The sequence below is a fragment of the Pantherophis guttatus genome, chromosome 10, assembly GCF_059756535.1.
Source record: "Pantherophis guttatus breed Tessera chromosome 10, ASM5975653v1, whole genome shotgun sequence".
NCBI classification, from domain to species: domain Eukaryota; kingdom Metazoa; phylum Chordata; class Lepidosauria; order Squamata; family Colubridae; genus Pantherophis; species Pantherophis guttatus.
The window spans coordinates 12,674,626-12,698,071 of record NC_142072.1 but is presented as its reverse complement, the minus strand read 5'-3'; the positions used below and the strand labels follow the sequence as shown (position 1 = coordinate 12,698,071).

The window sequence follows — 23,446 nt, the reverse complement described above, 5'->3', positions numbered from 1 at the left end:
GGCAAAATGAAGCTGCCTTCTCCCATCTCCTGTTTCTGATCACCAGGAACTGAATCACAACAAATTAAAATCCAACATGGTTTTGGAAATGACATGATATTGCTCTGGTCAGCCAAGTGTTTGGTTCATAAATATTTCAAAATTTCAAGCTCAAAACGGGATGGTTTCAAACTCTTCTGGAATGGTCAGAAGTGCATCCAAACTGCAGTCTTGAGCTTGGAACAGAGTGTTTCAAAATTCAGGGTGTTTTTTGAGTTCAAAACATTTTGCAGAGGCCTATTATTTGATCTTTTTTTTTTAAAAAAAGAAAAGAACCATCTGCGCTTGCCGATCGCAAGAGTAGATTTTGCTGAATGGGGTTGTGGGCACGTGGGCCTCAAAAGACGAATGTCCCAACTGCAGCTCCTCCTAGCTAGCAATCACCATTCCTCCCCCCACCCCCCAAGTAAAAGGCAGAACAAAGACTGCAAAGGACCTTTTATTGTTTTCTTCACGACCTTTATGGCCAACATGATCTGGGGAAGCATACACACAAGCATCCCCTTGCCCACCAACACCTAGTCTTGCGCTCCCCAAAAGTCTTTCGCTATTTGCACACGTACACAGGTTACAGAATAGATCACAATCACAAACCACTAAAAGGAGAAAAGAAAATCACAAAGACAAAGCTTAATTGAAAATGAAAGGAAACACTGACATGTAACATCAAGAGATAAAATTAAAATGGGAAACTTACAATTACCTGCTGGTCTGGGGGAATAAACTCAAGAGCCTTTTGTATAACTCGGCAGCCGTACATCTGCAAAGCCAGGGAAAGGACATGGCCACGGATACGTTCTGCTAAGGCCAGCTTCTGTTCTAGGCTGCCAAACTAAAAGCAATGACAAAGAGTTACAAGACATATGTCAGAGTTTATTAAAACACATCAGAGCAGGTTAAAAAGATAAAGGTTCCCCTCCCACATATGTGCAAGTCGTTCCCGACTCTAGGGGGCAGTGCTCATCTCCGTTTCAAAGTCGAAGAGCCAGCACTGTCCAAAGACGTCTCCGTGGTCATGTGACCAGCATTACTAAATGCCAAAGGCGCACGGAATGCTGTTATCTTCCCACCAAAGGTGGTTCCTATTTTTCTACTTGCATTTTTTACCTGCTTTCGAACTGCTAGATTGGCGGAAGCTGGGACAAGGAACAGGAGCTCACCCTGTTACATGGCACTAGGGATTCGAACCGCTGAACTGCCGACCTTTCAATCGACAAGCTCCGCTTCTTAGCCACTGAGCCACTGCCTCCCTTCTCAGAGCAGGTTAAAACCCAGAGCAGGTTAATTTATAGTGTTTCTAAATGGCCAAAATTTTGCAAAGACTGCCACAGGAAGTTTCTGCATTCCCACATGAGATTTCACAAAGTGACATCATCATGACTGCATGAGATTAGGGGTGGGAAGGAAACAGTGATGTTCACCTGAAAAGTTTGCCAGCTCCTGAATCATTCCGCTTAATTTGCAGCTCAGCCAAATGGAAACAATACCTTCTCTGAAAATAGCACTGTAAACAGAACTCACCTCAAAAAATTTCTGGATTACATAATTTCCAAACACATCAACCATCAGCTGATAGGCTGCCTGTAGGATTTCATTGAAGACAAGCTGTCTTTCAGCTGGGGTGGCACGTTCCAGTTTAAGCTGGATAAACCTGGAGAGGGTACAATTAAACAAGGAATTTGCATGGCTGATGTTGTTGTATTTTTTTTGAAACTTGAAATTATGGAAGTAAGATAACTGCCTAGCCTGACATAAACCAAATAAAATAACAGGACTGAGATTTTTCTACTAGATTAATTTACCCATTACCCTCCAGCCAGCAATTCCCTATTGATTTTAACTCAAAATAAGCATAAATCCAATGATACCAATTACTGCCAGCATGCTGAAGCATATAAACCTTTTTATATAAAAATAACCCTTCCTGTCTTTGCCTCAGGACAGCTCCTTGAACAAGAGCTTTTAGAAACAAGTTGCTCCTAGAATTGGAAGGCTTTCCTTTATGGCAGAGGTCTTCAAACTTGGCAGCTTTAAAACTTGTGGACTTCAACTCCCAGAATTCTCCAGCCAGCATAGCCAAGTTTGAAGACCTCTGCCAATGCTGGCTGGAGAATTCTGGGAGTTGAAGTCCACAAGTCTTAAAGCTGCCAAGTTTGAAGACCTCTGCTCTATGAAAATGAGCTAAAAACTCTTGTGAAGATTTTAAAGTTGCTTTAAGAATTTCATTTTTTTGGCAATCTTTCGGACAATTTTATGCAGTTTCTACTGCCAGTCCATTCTACTGTCCTATTCCTTAAAGAAACAATTTCTAAACATTGATAGGAATGGACTGTCTCAGCCATATGCCAATCTTGAAGGCCTTCAATGATCTCCCCAGGTCTTCAAAATCCAAACTGTATTTTTAACGTGAAAAGAGGATGAAACATGCAATTGTATCAGCCACATTTTAGCCAGCTGGGGTGTCCTTGGGTCAGTTTTTTTAGCCCTAGGAAGAACGCAATGGCAAACCACTTCTGGAAAAAAATTGCCAAGAATAGTATGGATTTGTCGATGTAGTTGCCAGGAATGAAGACTGACTCAAAGAGACCAAAACAAAAACCTCCCCAATAGGAATATAGGCTAATCTGATTGTCAGCGTTCCAATAATGCACCCATAGAAAGCAGAATTCTGAGGCAGTAGATTCCTCAAAGAACAATTTATTGGATACATCATATTGGCACAACTGGTGGAAAACTGACTCTGAAAGTTCCCGCGGTTTTTACCTAATTAAAAATTGAAAGTTTCCCCTTCCCCCCAAGTCATTGTCTAATAGAGGTGCTGGCCGGCTGCTTGGTTACTCCACTCCTCCTCTCCCCATCCATCTGTTGGGATGTCCTTGGTTCCCACAGGAAAACCTTTTGTTTTGACTACAAACCCCAACTACCTATTTTCCTCCTTCTCCTGCCTTGTGGCAACCCTCAGATGGCCTCAGCCAGGTTCGATTCAGGGTTGACACCGATTTTGCAGGGCTCCATCATGTCCTGCAGAATGCTACTCAAACACTATGCTTGGCCCGGGAAAAAAAAACACAAAATCCCCGCACTCTTTTTCTATAAAAGTTCTCCTCTGCTCGTTCTCCCCACTCGCCTTGATCCATGTTGATCCTGGGAAAATTCCATAATGTGACCAGCAATCTCTCTCAACTGCAGGTTTGGGTACCGGTTATTACGGAAGTCTTCGAGCAGCCTGCTGCGGCCGGAGGGCATGACATCGGACATCCCATAGCGCAAACGCGAGGACGGGAAGAGGGTGCTGCTGGGACTGAAGAGACTGGAAGCGCTGCTTGCACTCCGGTACTTGGCTTCAGCTCCAGGGGCAGCAGAGATGTAACGGCCACTTCCATTTGTGAGACCGCCTGCAAGGATTTTTTTTTTTTAAATTAAGGTAGTTTACGTGGCTAATAAGAATGCTTCAAGCTGAAAACACATGGAGTCATTTTCCCCAGGCTGGAACTGAAGTGGGACAGACTTTTAACTAAAAAAAAAATTTGCATGTGATCATTCAGTGGTTGATTTTAGCCATGAAGGCAAGCTGTGGTTTCTATATCCTTTGAACCTTCGTCCCTTTCTTTACCGGCACTACAGAGATGATTAGTTAGTTTCTATCATCATCGACGTCTTTTAACGACCCCATAATCCCTTGTGGGGTGGAGTCTGAGCAATTGAATGGAGCTAGCAGAATGTTTTAATAGCGGGATGCCCTTCCTGGCGCCAATGCAGAGTTTTGTTCAGCAGATATATTCTCAGTGTGCCCAAAGAAAGAAATATCTGCCTCTACGTAGGATCGAACTCACAGCCTCCTGATTGTGAGGCGATTTCTATATCCGGCTTTAAAAGTCTCCAATGAAGGAGGGCTAAAATGAGCCAGCCCTCTCCCCACAAGAAAGCACCACCAGAGAAAACCAAGCTCCTAACACACCTTTGCTGCCATAAAATGAGCTTTACACAAGTAATTTTAGCAGATGAGTAGTTTTTATTTTCTCAGAAAAACCATAATCAGGACCTATCACTTAGCAACAGCGTAACTTTGCTGCTTAAAAAAAAAAGCTGCTAGAGTTTTAAGCTTAATAGTATGCAAACACATAAATTCTACTTCGACTGCCACTGGTGATACTTCTTTATTGGAACACCTTACGTATTATCCTATTCTTCTCCATCTTTCTATTTGCTAGCATATGGCCTTGGAAAAGCATTCTGTGCAGATTCCCTAGAAGATGTGCCTCGATCAATATACCCAGCCACAATCTGGGTGTGAAATTACGTTATCTATAACCTACAGGTGTGCAACCCTATCAAAAGCCTGGATCCAGCACACTTTTGGATATACAGCCATTCTGTTTCCTGGGATGCCATCATCTTTCAGACCAAGAAAAAAGGCTGGGGTCAAAAGCCAGTAAGGAAAAAAGCTCCTGGCTAACAAGACTAAAAGGATAACAATTTAAGGACCTTGCATTCACAAAAGGAATATTGCCTAATATCGGGATTCTGCTGGTAATTCTGGCTGAGACAAACAAAAAGCAGCTTTATAAGGATTACAGCTCCTTTTTAAGATAGAAGTCTTCTGAACTTCTTTAACTGGGCAAAGCAGGGTTTCAAATCATGCTAGGCCCACAAAACAGTTTTGCAGAGCAGGGGTTTCAAGAAGGAAGGTTCCTAGCCAGTTCAGATTTAGGACTTTTGAGGCCCTGCCACATCTGCAGGAATATCTAACCAAGCAATATAAGTCATTTAGCATGTAACAGTAGATAAATGGTATCCTTCCAATATTTTGAATTAGCTGTCCTATGCTGTCAGTCAAACCATCTGGAGGACAGCAAGCTTCCTGCAAGCAGTGGGCCAGATGGGAAACAACGAGCAGCTGCAGCTTCAACCAAGATGCCAATTTAACCTGTGAGAACAGTGGTGTCCTTACCAAGGTTTAAGCTTGAAGAGGAGCCATGAGAAGACAAAGATGGTGGGGGAGTCTGAGAATGGCCAGGTCCTTGACTAGGCAAAGGCATGCCTACCGGACCCGGTGAAGAGGAAAATCCAAGGCCATTATAAAAGCTATGTCCTATAGGAGTCAAATTGCTGGATGTCCTCTTGTAGAGATCAGTGCTGCCTGTGAGGGAATCTCTGCGAGAACCGCTGCCTGTGTTGGAATTGGCAACTGAAAGAGAAAGGAAAGGAGGTGAGGAGTGAAAGGTTTCATCAGTTAAGGAAAGGAGGATCCTGAGAAGGAGGAATACCACTGGGTCTAGTTATCAAAGCAAAACTGAAAGATTGAGAATTATCTCCAAAGGCTACTAGAATTCTTTCTAATTAACAGAAACAGGCATGCCAAGGTGGTGTCCAAACTTCAGCATTCTCCATATTAAATAATTTTAAAAAATATATTTTTTTAATCTAAAAAACTCTGAAATCAAAATTTTGCAAAATCTTGTTGGAATGACAGCATCCTGTTTTACACATCATTTTAATTTTCTCACCTGAGGGATCAAATTACTGAAAAGGATACGGCATTTCTCTGAGATTTTCATTTTCCCTGAGAAATACTTTCTGCCTTTCTCAGCAATTTAGACAACTGAGTGAGATATGGCACTGAGATTCAGAGTGCGTAACAAAATTTACTGGGAAACCTTGGGTTGGTCACAATTTTAATATAATACTTTAGAAGTGTTTAAATAGAATAGGGAAGACCACAAAAAAAAAAAAAAAAGCTAGGCATATGCAAACAAATAAACATAGCAATAAATAGTGCCGTCGGCCAAACAATGTCGACTGGCGGCCCCCAGGGGGAGAGCCTTCTCTGTGGGGGCACCTACTATCTGGAACGAGCTCCCCCCCGAGATACGGAGGATTCCGGATCTGCGTACCTTCCGTCGCACGCTTAAGACGTTCCTATTCCAGCAAGCCGGCCTGACCTAAACTTCTCCTCTTTTAAATGGGAATTTTAAATTTGGTTTTAAATTATTGGGGTTTTAAATATGGTTCAGCCAAATTTATTTAACTTGTTTTATTTCTATTTTAAATTTTGTATTTATATGTTTTATTCATGGCTGTTCACCGCCCTGAGTCCTTCGGGAGTAGGGCGGTATACAAATTTAATAAAATGAAATGAAAAAAATGAAATGAAATATTCCTTCATATATAGTTATCAATGAACTGAAATATGGGCTTTGTTAACACATCCATTAAGTCATATTTATTTGTCATATTTAACAACCACCAACCTCGCTCACTAGGGATTTATGTGGTTGGTTTGATAGGGTTGTGTTGTGTGAACTCAATTCTTGAGATACCTGAGAAAACTGTGGCTTTAGTACAATGTGTAAGCCAGGGTCATGCCCTAAAGCAGCGGCCTCCAATCTTTTGGACACCAGGGACTGGTTCCATGGAGAGAAGTTTTTCTCGTGGACCAGAGGGGGTGTGGTTTTGCATGCTGCCTGTAGATGGGGCTTCGCTTGTTTGTGCGGCTCGGTTTCTGGCATGCCGCAGCCTGGTACTGGTCCCTGGATCAAGGGTTGGGGACCTCTGTCCCATTAGAATAACAGAGTTAGAAGGGACTCTGGAGGTCTTCTAGTCCAACCCCCTGCTTAAGCAGGAAATCCTATACCTGTGATAGCGAACCTATGGAACGCGTGCCCGAGATGGAAGAAGAGCCATCTTTCCAGGCACACGAGCTGCCGACCAACTCACCTGCAGCTGTGCATGTGCGCAATTCAGGGAACCCAGCTGGTCTTCGAAGCTCTCCTGCACATGAGTGCACATTTGCGCATGCGTGCGACGGTACTTGCGTGCAGCACGTGTATGCAGATAGCATTCGTACACGTGCATTGCATGTGCAAAAACTGCACGCACGCGCAAATGGTGCAATTGCACACGTAGCGCATGGGGGAGCGTGCAAAAGCCGCACACATGTGCAGATGGTGCAGTTGCACATGCAGCACATGTGGGAGGGGCCACACGTTAGCACGGATAGCACGCGTGCACCCAAAGCGCGTTTGGCACTCAGTGAGTAAAAGGTTCGCCACCACTGCCCTATAACACTTCAGACAAATGGTTATCCAATCTCTTCTTAAATACTTCCAGTGTTGGAGCATTCGCAACTTCTGGAGGCCAGTTGTTCCACGGATTAATTGTTCTACCTGTCAAACTACCATACCCTAAAGCCATGATGGCAAACCTGTGGCACGCGTAGCCATGTCTGTGGGCACCCAAGCATTGCACTAGTTCAGCTCCAGCGCGCATGCGTGCACTAGCCAACTGATTTTCGGGCCTTCCGGGCCCACCACAAGTCAGGAAACGGGCTGTTTCCGGCCTCTGGAGGGCCTCCAAGGGGGTGGGGAAGGCTGTTTTCGCCCTCCCCAGGCTCCTAGAAAACCTCTGGAGCCTGGGGAGGGCAAAAAAAAAATGGGCCTACTGAGCCATCACGTGCCAAAAGCAGGGGGACCATAGGGGGTTGTGCGCGCATGCACGGGGGGCGGGGCACATTGAATTATGGGTGTGGACACGCATGTGCGCGACCTCCCCACCCTCACCCCGCTTTTGGCACGCAACAGCAAAAAGGTTAGCCATCACTGCCCTAAAGGATCTTTGCTGGATCTATTCAGAACTGGGAGTTTTATTCAGAACTGACCTACATCAACTTCCTTATTCCCTCCTACAGTGGCAAGACATCAATGCCCATTGTTCCTTCACTTCGGGAGAGCTGCTGCTCCCTACCTGCTGTTCCGAAGCCTCCCAGCGCAGACCCCAGGGTAGCACCAAGGGAACTGCTGCTCCCAAAGCCGAGGGAAGTGTTGGCAGGTTGGGCAGAGCCCTGAGAAAAGAGCGAGCTGCTCTGCGAATTGCTAGTTAGGGAATTGTTGCCGTAAAAGGAGCTGGAGGCCAAGTTGCTGGTGGGCTGTTGCTGCGGCTGAGGCTGTTGAGTCCCGAGAGGTCGAAATGGTCCACTGGTCGTTCCTGCGAGGCCACCAGCAGCACCGTTTGCTGAAGCTGCAGCAGCTGCAACCGCTATCAAAGAGAAAGAAAGGAGGGGTCAAGTCAAAGAATGGGAAACCTCACACAGCTTGAATCAATACAGCATTTAATTTGCAGAATGCTATCTAACCAAATTCATTTCCAGGAAAGGCCATCGCTATCATTTTTATGTAGCATTTGGACCAGTAATTCTTAAACTGTTGGGAGAACAGGATTAGTGTATCACCCTGGCAAATCAAATTAAACTATGGCAAGTTGCCATGATATCAAAGCAGCTTTCCACATAACAGTCCCTGCCCTCCTCTCTTTTCTATTGAGTTTGTAAATAGAAAAGCACTTCTGCTGCTGGGGCACTTAAATTTAAGGTGATTTAAGGTTCCCCTCGCACATATGAGCTAGTCGTTCCCGACTCTAGGGGGTGGTGCTCATCTCCATTTCAAAGCCGAAGAGCCAGCGCTGTCCAAAGACGTCTTCGTGGTCATGTGGCCGGCATGACTAAATGCCAAAGGCGCATGGAACGCTCTTACCATCCCACCAAAGGTGGTCTCTATTTTTCTACTTGCATTTTTTTACGTGCTTTCGAACTGATAGGTTGGCAGAAGCTGGGACAAGTAACGGGAGCTCACCCTGTTACATGGCATTAGGGATTCGAACCGCTGAACTGCCGACCTTTCGATCGACAAGCTCAGCATCTTCGCCACTGAGCCACCGTGTCCCTTACTTTAGAATTTACTTACATGGAAACTAGGAATTGTGCTTTAAACAAACTCTAGCTGGCTAAAACAAAGCATAAAACAGTTCCCTGGTTGATATATAATATTAAGCCACAGTAGGAAAGATTAACATAACGTGATTTGCAAACCTGCCTTCCCTCGTTATCTTAGCGTTCTGTACAAATCTAGCCACGATTGTGTGTTCAAGAAACACTCAATTTTTTTCAATTAAAAAAATCCTAGCTAAGTATGTATGAATACAGCCAATTCAAGCTTGGAAGACGGCACATTCAGCACTTAAACTAGAATTCCTGCTTTATGTGTTACAACCTAAGATTCATGTACACTGAAACTAAATGCTGGTTCGGTGTGCACGAGAGAATTAGCAGCGAAGGATGCCTGGGCCCAGTTCGCTACATGGGGATGGCACCTTTTTGCTCACAAATAGGCTAGGCAGGACTTCTTTTCCGTATTGAAAAATATATTTCATGTTTTCTCTGGATTTGAAGTCGTATACAACCATTGATGTTCCCTCTGGATTTTGATACCCATTGTAGCTACCGTGTTTCCCTGAAAATAAGACCGTCTTTTTTTTCCCCTCCAAAAGAGGCATTAGGTCTTATTTTAGGGGGATGTCTTCCACTGTCTCACCTCGAAGAGGAGGCGGCAACGACAGCCCCACCCAGCAAGAGCCCATGTGGCTTCAGGAAAGGCCTCTGACAGTGAAATGGAGGCCGAGGGGCACCACGCGCGTCAATCCGGAGCTTGTTCCTACGCTGCAGAGGCCTTTTCTGAAGGCCTCTTAATGGTGAAACGGAGGCCGGGGGCAATGCACGCAAGCAACGGCAAGTGGGCACAGAAGAAGTGGGACGGCAAGGCGAGGCAGGTGTCGGGGCATAGGAGGCCTGGCTGCAACTGTCCTAAGGTAAGAAGGGCAGCTCCACCCCCACCCATCCCCGTCCCCGCCCTAGCTTGATTTTTACCCGTGCGCCTCGCCTCACTTCGTGCAACCAGGTGCAAAGGAGTGGGTGGGGCTTATATCGGACCCACATGTAAAAATCAAGCTAGGTCTTATTTTTGGGATAGGTCTTATTTTCAAGGAAACACAGTAACAGTTTCATAAAGCTGCTAAAAATTACTATGCATCCAATCGCTGTGCTCCCACAGAGAGTATCTAAGCAAGACTTGCCTGCTTGTGCAGCTGAGGAACTGATGATGACAGGAGCAGGAGCTACCAGCCGTACCGGAGCTCCAAGGCCATTCCTTGCCCCTGTATTCACCACAAGAGCACCTGTTTGGTCATAATAGGCAGCAGGAGCCAGGACTGGATAACCTACGAAGACAGATGAGACCGTTATAAGGAGTCAACTTTACAATGCTGTTTTTTGGGTTGCCCCGCTCTGAACCCCTCTGGTCTTCTGGAAATCCTAAGCTCCTACCTGGCATTCCTGCTGCCAGCCCCTGTCCGAAAGCAAGAGCTGAATTCACTGCTGCTGCAGCCACTAAAGGATCCGTCTGCTGGCCCTGTTGGTTCTGATTTGGGGTCAAAGGGCGCTGGCTGGCTCCTCCCCGGAGAACCTTGGAGAAAAAGCAAATAGGTATCAGGTATCAGCACCATCACATGGAGTTTCCTTTATGGAGCATTTGTAGCCCGAAATGATACCATTGATAGGTATACGAGGATTTTCATGGCTGAGTATAATTAACTGAATTTAATACTCGTCATTATCCATAATTAGTCTTAATGGATTGCTGCAAGAAATACAAGGAATACATATAAATTCATGGGTACCACAATGAGATTCTGTCCCATTTTATTTCAGTCTTACTAATAGTGAGCCATTATGACAACAATTTGTAACTTTTTTATATATATAGGAACTTATAAAAATACATACTTAAGTAAATTATTTGGAGAACAACTGTCAATAATATATCCATGTACACTGGGCAGAAAAGAAATGGTAAACTCTTAACGTAAAAGCAATGCATTGTTTAAGAAGGTCCAGCTCAGCTTCTCTGAGTCCATAACAAGATTCTCATTACTGAACAATGTTCTCAGTGAGGGCAAGAGTGTCATCACTGCCAGACCTTTTGAGTTCAATGACTTGGAAAAATAAATTAAACTGTGTTTCCTTATCCTCAAGTGGTGGAAACCACACTAACAAATGATTATTCTGTTGCAATCAAATATATTATACTCTTCTGCCAATCCCTGTGCCAAAATCTAGACAGATAATCTATTTTGAGGATAGATATGCATATCTTTATCCAGGATATGAGATCTGATTGATAGAATATACTAAACCATCCATCATGATTAACAAACCCCAACAGGGGAGTTCCTACAATACACTACATCAAAACCACATTATGGCTTAATGTGATACTGGAATCTGATTAAGAACTGCCTGTAAATGAGAACTTTTGCAAATGTTTGCGGCCACATTTCCATCGCTCTTCTCTGCCTCCCCTCCTCTTGTGCACACACCAATGAGATTCTTTCTCATAATCAAAGACCAACACGCAAATGCCATTGATTAGTTTCGGCCTTGGAACTACTTATTAAACCGTCTGCTACCACTGCAAACTTGGCTCCAATAGGAGACTGCTCAGCGGGAAACTTAGAAAGAGATCACCACCAGTGGTGGTGAAATTCAGCCGGATCTATCCGGATTGCGCGATCTGGTAGCGGCGGCAGCGGGAGGCTCCGCCCACCCGCCCGGACGTCATCACGTCCCTTTTTTACCCTCTGTGCATGCGTGGAGGAGACACACGTGAGCTGACACTTGCGAGCCTATAGGGAAAGGTAAGTGAATTTCACCCCTGATCACCACCAACCAGATCATACCTACCTATTATAAGAGGGAATGTGCTGTCTCTGAGGCAATGCCTCTTACCTGCTGTTGCCCTTGTTGGGTCTGCTGAGAGGTCTGTTGATTGGAGGAGTTTGTGGCAGCGGCGGCGGCGGCTTGTTGCTGGAAAAGACTGGCGGGATATACTCCCCAGGGAGCTACTCCATAATATTGATGAGGGACAACGGCAGGCCCTAAAACAGCGACAAAGGACTGGCTTTATCTTTTACTAGTAGCATCACAGGGGATTTGTAGTTCAAAATAATCTGCCATTAACTGAACAAGAGAAACGAAGAGCTACATACCTTAAGAGGAACCCCATCTGGCCCAAGGGGAGGGGGGGATGAAGGAGGGATCCCTGCCACATGCCCAATTTACTAAATTTTTTCTGTTTTAGGCAAAAATAGTTCTTGATTTACAACAGTTCGTTCAGCGACCATCCAACGTTACAATGGCACTGGAAAAAAGTGACTCGTGACCTTTTCTCCCACTTTTGACCATATTTCATGGGTTACGTGATAAAAAAATTCAGACGCTTGACAACTGACTTGTATTTACGACGGTTGCAGTGTGACCTGGGCTCGGGCGATCATCTCTTGTGACCTTCTGGCAAGCAAAGCCAATGGGGAAGCCAGATTCAGTGAACAACCTTTGTCACTAACAACTGCGGCGATTCACTTAACAACCGTGGCAAGAAAGGCCGTAAAATGGAACCCCCCCCAAAAATCGCTTAGCGAATGTCTCCCTTAGCGACAGAAATGTTGGCCTCAATTGTGGTCGTTAAGTCATGGACTACCTGTAATTGTACCTTATCACCCCAGAACAGGGGGTAAACACTTAAACACTCAAAAGAGCCATTTCGCACAGAAAAGAAAACACCGGGAGCCACAAAAACCTTCCCATGCGTGACTATTTCTTGAACGGCCACAAAACTAGCATTAAATGTTCCGTTTTCTTCTGAAACTTTTCTTTTCTTGGATTTATCCATGGTTGGCCTATCGGGGGTTGAAAAGCTCAATAAATGGCATGCCGGTGGGTGTCGCACATTGGCGGTTGTGAAGCATATTTTGAGTGACAGGGAGCCACAGCAGACGGGTGAAAGAGCCACATGCGGCTCCAGAGCTGCAGGTTGCTGACCCCTGACCCAAAACAAGTACTTGCTTATTTATTGGCAGATATATTTCACTTGAGATGCTTATACTTTCAAGCCCAGAATCAGGAATACAAACCAAGTGCTCTAACTTCTCATGGGTCTGGACAAGCTAAACAACGTACTTGGATCAAGTTTTGTTTCCCTGCTGTTCTCCTTCCCCACCCTCTACAACCTGCTGTTCTGAAATCCAATGCAGGGAAAGTCTCTGGAGACTCTCAGTCATCCACGCCATGGTTGTCCCGAAGGTGCTTTTTCAAGAGGCAACTGAATTTTCTGTTTTGTTTTTGTTTTTCTCTGAGAACTGAAGAAGCTTCTTGGATGAGAAGCGAAACGGCTTGGAAGAAAAACAGTGCAAAGGGAAGGCAGCAAGCTGGGAAAGATACTGTGACCCAAGATACACAGCTGCTTCTGTGAGGCATAAGGAAAATGGTCCCTTGGAGCCTCAAGTATTTGGGGGGGCGGGGGAAAGGGGAGGGCTTCTGTCCCAGAGTGAAGAGCATTTTGAAGCAACTCACCTAAAGTCGCAGCTGCTGCAAGTCCTGCTGCGTAGGGATCCGTTCCTGGTGGAGCAGCGCTGATGATGTAAGGGTTGGGCACAAAGGCAGCAGGGGCTAAACCTGCTGAAAACATACCTGTCAGTGAAAACAAACCCCACTGAACAATTTCCGCAGGGTCTGTGTGTGTGTGTGTGTGTGTGTGTGTGTGTGTGTGTGTGTGTGTCTGTGCACATGAGAGCAACCTATCTCTGATCAAACAGAGCAAAGGGTTCAAGGCGTTAAGACAAGACTCTTAAAATCTACAGAGATCTTCCGTTAAGAAATCTACTGCTCGCTTTGATTTAGTATATAACAGCTTAAACTTTAAATTGTGGGGGTTTTTTATCCATGTTTTAAATAATTACATAGGGCATTTTATCCACGTTTGATTTTGGGAACAGCTCTATCACACACTCTCACACACACACACACACACACACACGTAAGACATATATTCTTCTGTTTGCCTTCAGTCTTATTTAAATGACTGGCAGTTCTTGTGCAAACATTATGCGAGGCTATTTCAGGAGGAAAAGGAGGCAGGAGAATGTGTTTCTCGGTTAAATCTCTTAAGTAACTTAATTCCTGTCTGGCTCAGAGGCAATGAGTCCTTCCAATAAAAGTTCTCATTATAGACTCTCAGTCTCAGTGAGGGCAAGAGCATCATCACTGCCAGACACAATAAAGGTAAAGGATATAAAAATCCTCTGAAAATCACATAATCATTTCTGTTTTATCCTCGCAGTCTTTTTTTTAATCCTCGCATCCCTAGAGTTACTTAACAAAGGGATGAATGGAGGAGAGAAGGCGATCAGATTTTCACCCATTCAAGACCTGAAGGCTTACCTATGTGAGGCTGATGGGCAGCTGCTAATGCGTATTGCTGTTGTTGGGCTGCTGTCAGTTGCTGGACAGCGAGTGCATTCGGTCTTTGGAACAGCTGAGAAATAAGCAATTAAAAAAAAAAAGACATTAATTTCACAACTTATACTCCGATGCTCTTAATACCAGAAGGTCATTGAACCTAGAACTTTCTGCCCATAATACTACCGTGTTTCCCCGAAAATACGACTTACTTAGAAAATAAGTCCTAGCTTGATTTTTACACGTGTGCCCAATATAAGCCCTACCCCCAAAATAAACCCTAATTAAGACCCCTCCCACTCCTAGGTAGGGTGCACAGGTAAAAATTAAGCTCGGATGGGGATGGGGTGGTAGAGCTGCCCTACTACTTACCTTCGGATAGTTGCAGCCAGGCCTTGTACACCTCAGCCCATTTCTTTTGGTGCAGCCAGCAAGGCTTTCCTGGAAGCCTCTGTAGCCAATAACAGAGCTCCGGATCGATCCGGAGCTCTGTTATAGGCTACAGACCCCTTCAAGAAAGCCTTGCTGCATGAAGAAGTTCCTGAAAGCTTCTGATAGCAAAAAAGAGGCCGGGGGCAACGCGCGCAAGTGAGGTGAGTCAGTGGACAACATCCCCCCTAAAAAGGAAGACCTGGTGCCTTTTTGGTGGCAAAATAAAAAAATAAGACCAGGTCTTATTTTCAGGGAAACACGGTATCCCTCTGATAGATAAAGGTAGTCTTTGTTTAGCGATTGCCTCGTACAGCAACTATTCGCAGTGATGAAAATGTAACTCTGCGACCAATCCTCACATTTGACTTTTGCAGGTCTATAAAGCAAAGGATAGTTGAAGATAATTTTGCTTAGTGACAATTTCGCTTAACAATTAGGCCACTGGTCCCAATTGTGGTTAATAAATGAGACCCGCCTGTCTTTTATAATAGGGAGGGATAACCTGGGACCCTGCAGATTCTGTTAAATGGCAATTCTTTCGATGCCTAAAACTTGTCATTCTGGTTAAGGTTAATGGAAGCTCCCCTTTTACTCCCTCGTTTTACTCTCTTTTTAGCCATCTTCTTCTTTTTCCAATTTCAAACTAACTACTATGTGGGTGATAACTCAGTTCGCTGTTAGCAAACATTAAAGATAAAGATAAAGATTCCCCTCGCACATATGTGCTAGTCGTTCCTGACTCTAGGGGGCAGTGCTCATCTTCGTTTCAAAGCCGAAGAGCCAGCGCTGTCCAAAGAAGTCTCCATGGTCATGTGGCCGGCATGACTAAACACCAAAGGCACACAGAACGCTGTTACCTTCCCATCAAAGGTGATCCCTATTTTTCTACTTGCATTTTTTATGTGCTTTCGAACTGCTAGGTTGGCAGAAGTAGTAAGCATTAGGATGCATTTATTTGTCAAAATTTCCCTAAAAGGTACTTGCATTATTGCCACAATAATGCTGCACATCACATAGGGCCAGAACAGACTCACTGTAACAGCAGAATGACACAATCGGCTGTAGAGAAAGCTTTATAATAAAGTATTCACTAAGCTTATGTTTTTTGGCTATAAAACAGTGTTGACGCCCATTTCTTAAATTAATTCCATACCCCAAATGCTTATAACCTATATATTATTTCCACCCCCTCTCTCTTCCTCTCTCCCTCCCTCTCTCTGTTTTATATGATAGATATTTCATATCTCATCTTTATAGCAGCAGACAGGCTTGAAATGCAGGTGTCCAGAGTAGAAGAAAAACGTATGGAAGAAAAAAGGTTAGGGAAACCCAACTGTTTAATCCACATCCAAAAAAAAAAATCAAAAAAAAAAATCATAGTCATGAGTACACCGAGCTATTTCCACTAAATGGGGATTGTGTGTATATGTGCAAATCCACTGAAGTAAGGTGGGGAGGTTGAAAAAGGCATCTGGGTCGATAAATGCAGTAGTACTACCTACCTGTTGTTGTGAATTGTAATCAAATAAGCCCACAGTTGCCGCAGCAGAATCCACAGGTACTTGGGTGCCAGAGTAATCAAACTGAAGTGGCTCCATGCCAACATGCTCCATGGGATCCAGAGGAACACTCTGGGACTCCATGTTAGAGAAATCCTCCACGGGCTTGGCACCATTAGTATTAGCTAACTGGGCTAAGCTCTCTGATCCATTCTGGTTTGGCCCTAAAAGATCCACATCATTGGCAGAGTTCTGGCAGTTTCCTGGTGTCCTGCTGAAAAAGAAAGGGAAAGGGGTGTTTTCAGTTTGGTCCTACATATTTCCTTATACACTTAATTTAATTAGAGCTCCATAGGAACATGCGCACTTATGTGTTACAACGCTCTGTCTTTAAGCTCTGTTATCCTCTGAAATGGCTTCTCTTCTTTCGTATTACAAACGTCTTTAACTCAGACGTGATACCATATTGGAATTCTCTCCCAGGATAATTTTATTAGTCACAATAAAACCTGAAGGCAATGTAATAAGGTCTTTCAAAATTATCTTGCTCAATTAACGATCCAATGATGCAGCCTGCTGCTGTGTGATCTCCCAAGAGAACAAAGGAAAGAACAGCCTAAGAACCATAATTGCCAGGATTCTCAATCCTAGCTTACAAGGGAAAAACCTATCTGGCCCCTTCTACTAAACCAGTGATGGCGAACTTTTTTTCCCTTGGGAGCCAAAAGTGCGCGTGCAACAACGCACACACACGTGCTGACACCCATAATGCAATGCCTCCTGCAGGCCCCACCTCCTGTGCATGGACGCAACCCCCCCACGCATGCGTAAGCAACCCCCATTTTGGTGCTAGCAGGCCTCCCAGAACCAAATGTATGGTATTTTTGTATGGTATTTCATGGTCATGTGGCCAGCACGACTACATGCTGTGGCAGACGGAACGCCATTACTTTCCCACCAAAGTGGTACTTATTTATCTACTCGCATTTGCCTGCTTTCAAAGTGCTAGGTGGGCGGGAAATGGGCCAAGTAACGGGAGCTCGCTCTTGTTGGAACACAGTTCCCGTCTCAAACCTGGGCAGTCAGCTTTCCAGCTGACAAGCTCAGCGTCTTTTACTTGCTGAGCCATTACACCCTCTAGTAATTTTGTAATACAATACAAACTTTCCTCAAACTGGACATATTTGGCTACGTTTCTATGTAACACTGAACTATGTGCATACGTACCCTCTCCTTCTGGAAGAAGGAATTGGGAGAAGCACTCCAGTTCTTTTTCCTGGTTTGCTGTTCATCAATGAAAACAACTTTAAATTAGGATTTTTATTTATTGATCACATTTATATGGCTGCCCATCTCACATGAAACAACTCTGGACAGCTATGTAAACTTCCATTTTCTGATAAAGCCAGCCAAAAAGCCAGGTCTTCTAACCAGTTTGCTTAACAACTGATTAGAATTTATTCTAATCCACAAATTCCTTGTATGATGAGTAACCAGCCAAGAACCGAGCAAATTAGGCTGGAATATGTCTTGGCAGAAGAAAAGAGTACAGAAATCAGAGGTTCCTTTCTCCTCAGAGAATATTAACTATGATTTGTCATGATGAACTGCTACCCTGCCCAGCGCAAAATCACAAATGGAAACTTATGTACCTAAAATCTTTTGCATCCGCATCGATTCCATTTTGCACAGGCAAACCATTAGCCTTGTCCATTACGTCTCCCTCTTCCTTCAAATCACCTAATTTATCGCCATCAAATGTACCCTTATTTTTCTTGTCTCCTTTATCATTGTCATCATTCTCTGCATCCCTTGGCCCCTGGGTAAAGCACAGAGGGTTGTTAAATTCTCCATAAACCGTATTAGAAAATTCAATTGTTAACAATTTGGAAAAAATTCTACGTCAATAATCTGCATAGCATTTAAGTTTAACCACCGTTTTAATTCAGTTCTATTTAATTTTACCTTATGTGAACAGAATTTTGGGGGGTATTAAGACGATGATCAACTCAAAATTGTTCCAAATCAGGGTGGATAAAAATTGATTTAAAAAAAATAAATAATTTTTTTTAAAAAATTCAATTTAAAAAAATTATTTTTTTTAAAAAAAATGGTTTTTTAAATTTAAATTGGATTTTTTAAATTTAAATCGGATTTTTTTAATTGATTTTTTTTTAATAAAATGCTTTTGGAGTACAAATCTATCTAAAGATATTTTTCTATTTAAGATACATTAATAATTTAGTTTATTCAGCATGAAATGGGGCTTAGTTACTGGTATATAGCATGAGGCTGTATATTCTGTAAATCTACCAAATATTTACATTTTTGGTAAACTCGTTCAATAAATCCAAGCTCTGCAAGCTAAATAGGAAACCATCATTTGGTTTGCAAATAATATTACAGATTCTAACTACCAGCAATAATGAGTCCTTACGTTTAAAGAGCACCTGTCATTTCAGATCCATCATGGCAGCGCCTGTTAACAGGCATCCACTCACCTGCTGCCTGCTACGTCCCTCACCTTGTTGTATCACTGCCACATCATCAGCAGTCCCACATTAAAGTGAATGGGACTGTCAGTGAGTCAACAGCGGGTCAGAGGAGGAGCCGCTGTGGGACAGAGATGACAGTTGCTTTTTAAAAATTATGATTAAATCGAGTTGATTTAAATCAAGCCTTTTTACTAGTGATTTAAATCATGTTTTAAATCCACCCTGTTCCAAATACAGTGACACTGGATCAAGTACATCCCAAATAGATAACTGTGGTTCAGAAATAGAAAGGCCACAGTATTACTTACAAATCCTCCTTTTCTGAGGCAGGAGTCCCCAGGGGATGAACTCAACACATATTCTACCATGCTAACGCCAAGCCCACCACTTTCCGATCGTGGAGACAGCACTGAATTAACTTCATTATTCACGTGAAAACCTTGACCAGGTCTTCTCTGAACCATGATTGGTTGGGAAACAGAATGATCTGCAACAAAAATAACCACAATAGTCACAATTTCTCAAAAGGGAAATTTATTACCAGCAAAATATTTGGGGTCTGCAACGTATGATTATTTCCCACCTTATTCTGCATGCCCCATTATCTACTCATTAATTTTATCAATTTCGGTCCATTTATGAAAAGAATTGAAATTGTGATGGGGATTCTAAATGAAGTGTTGTAAGTGATGAAATAAGATAAATAATTAATGTTACAATAAGAAATCAGGAATTAAGGATGGAGGTGATATTGTTTAAGTTAAAGGGTTTTAATATAAAAATTGAACAGGATGAAGTATGCTGTTTATAAGTAAGATAATTAATTGAAGTTATGTTAAGAATTGGGACGTGAAGGGCGGATGGTAATATTGTTTATACACTATGTATTAAGAAGAGATCAAGATAAAATAAAAAAGTAGAGAAAAAAGAATATTATGACAGAAACTGAAATATGTAAATTGTATTTGGAAAAATCAAAAAGAAGATTGGAATAGATTATAAAATATATATAATTATGCTATAAATTGTATAAGATGCGACCCGATCAATACTCTGTTCATAAAATATGTATGTAAAAGGAAATTTTTTTAATAAAACTTGTTTTTTTTTAAAAAAAAAATAATTTTATCAATTTCACCTTTTTTCTTCTAAAAGTCACTAAGGATAAATGTTCAATTAAAACTACTTACTAAAATTTAGCATGAAACCTAAGGACAGGGAGACATTGTCCTATAGAGTAAAAAGTTGAGAGCAACACTAATATTCATCTATGACAAACATTCCACATCTGTTTCATGTAAAATAATACAGGAAAAGATTTACTGTTTATTTAAAGCAGAGACGGGAAGGAGCTAAACTTTTCCCTCTTGGCAGAATGTTCCAGAGCCAGGTGCTGCTATCAACAGTACCCATCAACCTTGGCTCTCCATCAATCTTGGCTCTTGAGGGCCTCTAGCATTGATGTTAAATGATCATCAGCCTCAAATAAAAGAACAGGCTGTTTCAGATATCCTAGTCATAAATTATTTAGGGCTTTCATAGTCACAACCAGCACTCTGAATTGTGGCTGAAATAAACTGGAAGCAATATACTGTTCCAAGGTGGTGCAATGTAATCTTTGAAATGCATTCCAGATAAAAATACCATCCCATGTACAAAGGTTTTTTTTCAATCTGCCTTTAAGGAATTTTAGTCTTTTAACAGCGCAAAGAAATTAACGCCATCCCTCGATGGCCACAGTCGGCCCCGACTTCCTTTTCCACTTCCTTAAAAAGTGTACCCAAGATAATTCACTATCCTGTATTATTCCCTTAACCAATAAAATTATACTTAGTTTTACAATAATTGGATGTTATGGACCATTTTAAAATACTTTTAACTAAACCTTCTACAGTATTTTAGGGAAACAAGAGGAAGAGAAGACTAGTTGTAAAAGAGAAATAGCACCGATTGTCCAGAATTATTTACAATCACGGTAATTTCAAAATACCTGATGTCCCCCAAGCGCTGTCTCTCCACTGATCACCCAAAAATATTCCTTTTGGTCCATCTTTGCTTGAATCGTCAGATTCCCAAAATTTTTTCCCTGGCAAAAGCTGCTGTAAAGGAAAAGCAGAAATATTGTTATGTTAAAAAGGACATGGGACATTAGGAGAAAGATAGAAGCTTTAAAATAATAGCTAGTTCTCATCTCTCTGTTGCTCTTCCTCATGTAACTAACACTTAGAGCAGATTTCCTAAGTATGTTAGGACTGCAACTTCTTCCCAGAAAAGTGTGCTTGTTGGGACTTCTGAAGTTGCCCTCTCAACGCAACTGGAGGGTATGGGGGTCAGGTATATCTGCCATTCGGTATTTCAAAGCAAGGTAAAGTGGGGAGGGGGGGGGTGTTGGAAGAGTCATCCTAAAATTAGGAAGACCTAATTTTAAACAGAAAAAAAACCATCATTACATGATAAAGAGTTCGCTTAGTGACCGTTCAAAGATACAACGGTACTGGAAAAAGCTACATGACCATCTTTCACATTGATGACCATTGCCACATCCCCGTTGATCACGTGATCAAAATTGAGATGCTTGGCAATTGGCTCACATTGATGACAGTTGCAGTGTCATGTGATCTCCTGCAACCTTCTGCCAAACGAAGTCAATGGGGAAGCCATTGTTGTTTTTACTAATTTAACAACTGCAGGGCTTTGCTTAACAACTGTAGCAAGAAAGGTCTTAAAACTCACTTAACAAATGTCTTAAACAACATACATTTTGGGCTCAACTGTGGGCGTAAATTGAGGACTACCTCTACTATTCCCTTCCTACAAGGAAGGGGGCAGCAATACTCCTTTGGATTACAAAGAGAAGGCAGACACTCTTGAGCAACATGTCCAATAAATCACCAAAATAATTCATTTTGTGGGGCAGGTCTAGGTCAGGGCACAGCAGATCTGGCAAAATCTTTTGCTTCACCTTTTGCAAAAGTTTCGATGACTGATAGGCTTTAATTAGGCAATAATAAAGTAAGGCAGAGCTGGGTGGAACAAAGTTGAAAAGTAGGGGAGAGAGGTGCAATTAGGAAACTCTTCAACAACAACAACAACAATAACAAAAACAGTTATGGCGCAGTGAGGAAATGCTTTCTAAAAGGGAACTTATAAATAAATCTACCATTAGCAGTATGGCAGAATTCCTCATAAGGATATACAAGTAATTTGAGTCCAAAGAGTCATGTTTACATGCCAGTATTTACATATATTAATGACATGATTATATAACTACGTACTCGTACTGGAATGAACAATTAAAAGGCCAAACACAGCTATGATGCAGGAAACGGTAAAGTTTAAAGCAACATGGAATTTCTCAATATCTCACCTACCCTGACAGCTGCCTTCTTTCTCTTACTCCCTGGCCACATTCAAGTCCCCATTTAGCACAGGGATGTCAAACTCAAGGCCGGGGGGGAAGGGGGGGAAACGGGGGGGGGCAGATCTGGCCTGCGGGGTGCTTAGATCTGGCCCTGGAAATAGCGAACAACCTGCCTGCAGTGCCTCTGCTAGCAAAAATGGAGCTCAGGAGGACTACACACGGCCCTCTCGGGCTCTGTTTTCCCTGTCAGAGGGTTTCAGGAGGCCATCACAGATGGAAACGAAGCTTGGGAGTCCGTTTTCACTGGCAAAGCGCTCGGGCCACCAAAGGCGCCCCTGACATGAGTAACATTGAGCTGGCCACCCATCCACCCCCTCCGACGTCAAACATAATCCTGATGCGGCCCTCAGTGAAATTGAGTTTGACAAACATGGTTTAGCAGCTTACAATAAACCACAAAAGCTCTCATTCCTAGTAACTAACATGAAACTATATTATTTTATTTCAGACCTGTTAGCATATTAAATCAAGGTGGAAGAATGGAATGAAGAGTGCAATGAACCTTACCTATTTAGGATTACTGTGACGCATTAATCTGTGTTTTGGAGCAATGCAATATATCAACTTTGTTGTTAGGATTCATCCAAGGAAACAGGACTAAAACAAACTATGACTCAATGCGTAGTTTGTGCATTATGAACCCAACAAATTTCTCACATTCTAGGGACTGAGAAACTAAGAGAATGTGGAAACCATTCCTGTCGCTTATTTGAAATTTTATAAGTAATTAAACATGGCACATAATATTATACTGTGGAGTCTTCCCATTCAGGAGGTTGGCCAACCATGTGACATTTCATGATTGGCCAGTCCATTTATCCCATAAACCTTCCATCTTTCCCCTCCCATTATTTAGCATTATGGAGGTACAAGGCACAAGTCCACATGGCATGTCTTGTTTTTGCTTTAGTTTCTTTCTTAAGCTTTTTGTATTTCTTTTTACATTTTGCAAAACCTGGGACTTCACTGAGCTTTTTGGGACCTTGTTCTTGTTATTCAGGGTCCCTGTTTTGGGTGCAATAATGCCGCATGAATGTGCTTTAGAAAGACTGATGACTATGGTAATGAAGACTCATTATTCTACCTCCCTGGCACACAGACACACCAGTCCTATCTAATGCAGGTCCTCCTAAACAGGAGTAACCACCATAGAATGTTTTTCCAGTAGGCTGGCTGGGGAATTCTGGGAGTTGAAGTCTTCACACCTCTAAGCCACCGAGGTTAAGTAACATTGATCTAAGAATTTGGTGGGGCAGAGTGAGGGATGGAATAGCATACTATGGTGATACTGAAAGCCAAGTATTCAGGGATTATGTAGCAATTCAGATGTATGAGCAGTGTCTTTTACCGAGTATCAGCATAAATTATACATTTATGAAATGTAATTTATGTATCAGTCAAAGTTTAAAACCTGAACGTAGTGAACGTAGGTGTATGG

General features: G+C 42.7%; 1 protein-coding gene and 2 non-coding genes across 48 annotated transcripts in view; all 3 read right to left on the bottom strand.

Annotated features, from left to right (window-relative positions):
* The window catches only part of PUM1 (pumilio RNA binding family member 1), a 57,287-nt gene that overhangs the window by 7,368 nt on the left and 26,473 nt on the right, over window positions 1–23,446 (bottom strand). For 2 of the 46 annotated variants that reach the window (XM_034413700.3, XM_087876610.1), the window contains exons 4-18: window positions 20,578–20,686; window positions 18,896–19,074; window positions 17,745–17,911; window positions 17,320–17,376; window positions 16,096–16,366; window positions 14,144–14,237; window positions 13,277–13,393; window positions 11,654–11,802; window positions 10,193–10,331; window positions 9,943–10,086; window positions 7,783–8,073; window positions 4,991–5,227; window positions 3,167–3,434; window positions 1,561–1,690; window positions 737–871 (exon numbers count right to left, since the gene is read on the bottom strand). In XM_034413700.3, coding sequence (XP_034269591.1) covers window positions 737–871; window positions 1,561–1,690; window positions 3,167–3,434; window positions 4,991–5,227; window positions 7,783–8,073; window positions 9,943–10,086; window positions 10,193–10,331; window positions 11,654–11,802; window positions 13,277–13,393; window positions 14,144–14,237; window positions 16,096–16,366; window positions 17,320–17,376; window positions 17,745–17,911; window positions 18,896–19,074; window positions 20,578–20,686 — 2,487 coding nt within the window. Of the gene's footprint in view, window positions 1–736; window positions 872–1,560; window positions 1,691–3,166; window positions 3,435–4,990; window positions 5,228–7,782; window positions 8,074–9,942; window positions 10,087–10,192; window positions 10,332–11,653; window positions 11,803–13,276; window positions 13,394–14,143; window positions 14,238–16,095; window positions 16,367–17,319; window positions 17,377–17,744; window positions 17,912–18,895; window positions 19,075–20,577; window positions 20,687–23,446 lie in introns of those variants that run through there. The other 44 variants (XM_034413706.3, XM_087876613.1, XM_034413701.3 and 41 more) reach the window with 36 other exon arrangements.
* LOC117663534 (small nucleolar RNA SNORD103/SNORD85) lies at window positions 10,758–10,843 on the bottom strand. The gene has a single exon (XR_004590729.1). It is a non-coding gene; the product is annotated as a small nucleolar RNA SNORD103/SNORD85 (small nucleolar RNA).
* Window positions 13,886–13,974, bottom strand: LOC117663535 (small nucleolar RNA SNORD103/SNORD85). The gene has a single exon (XR_004590730.1). It is a non-coding gene; the product is annotated as a small nucleolar RNA SNORD103/SNORD85 (small nucleolar RNA).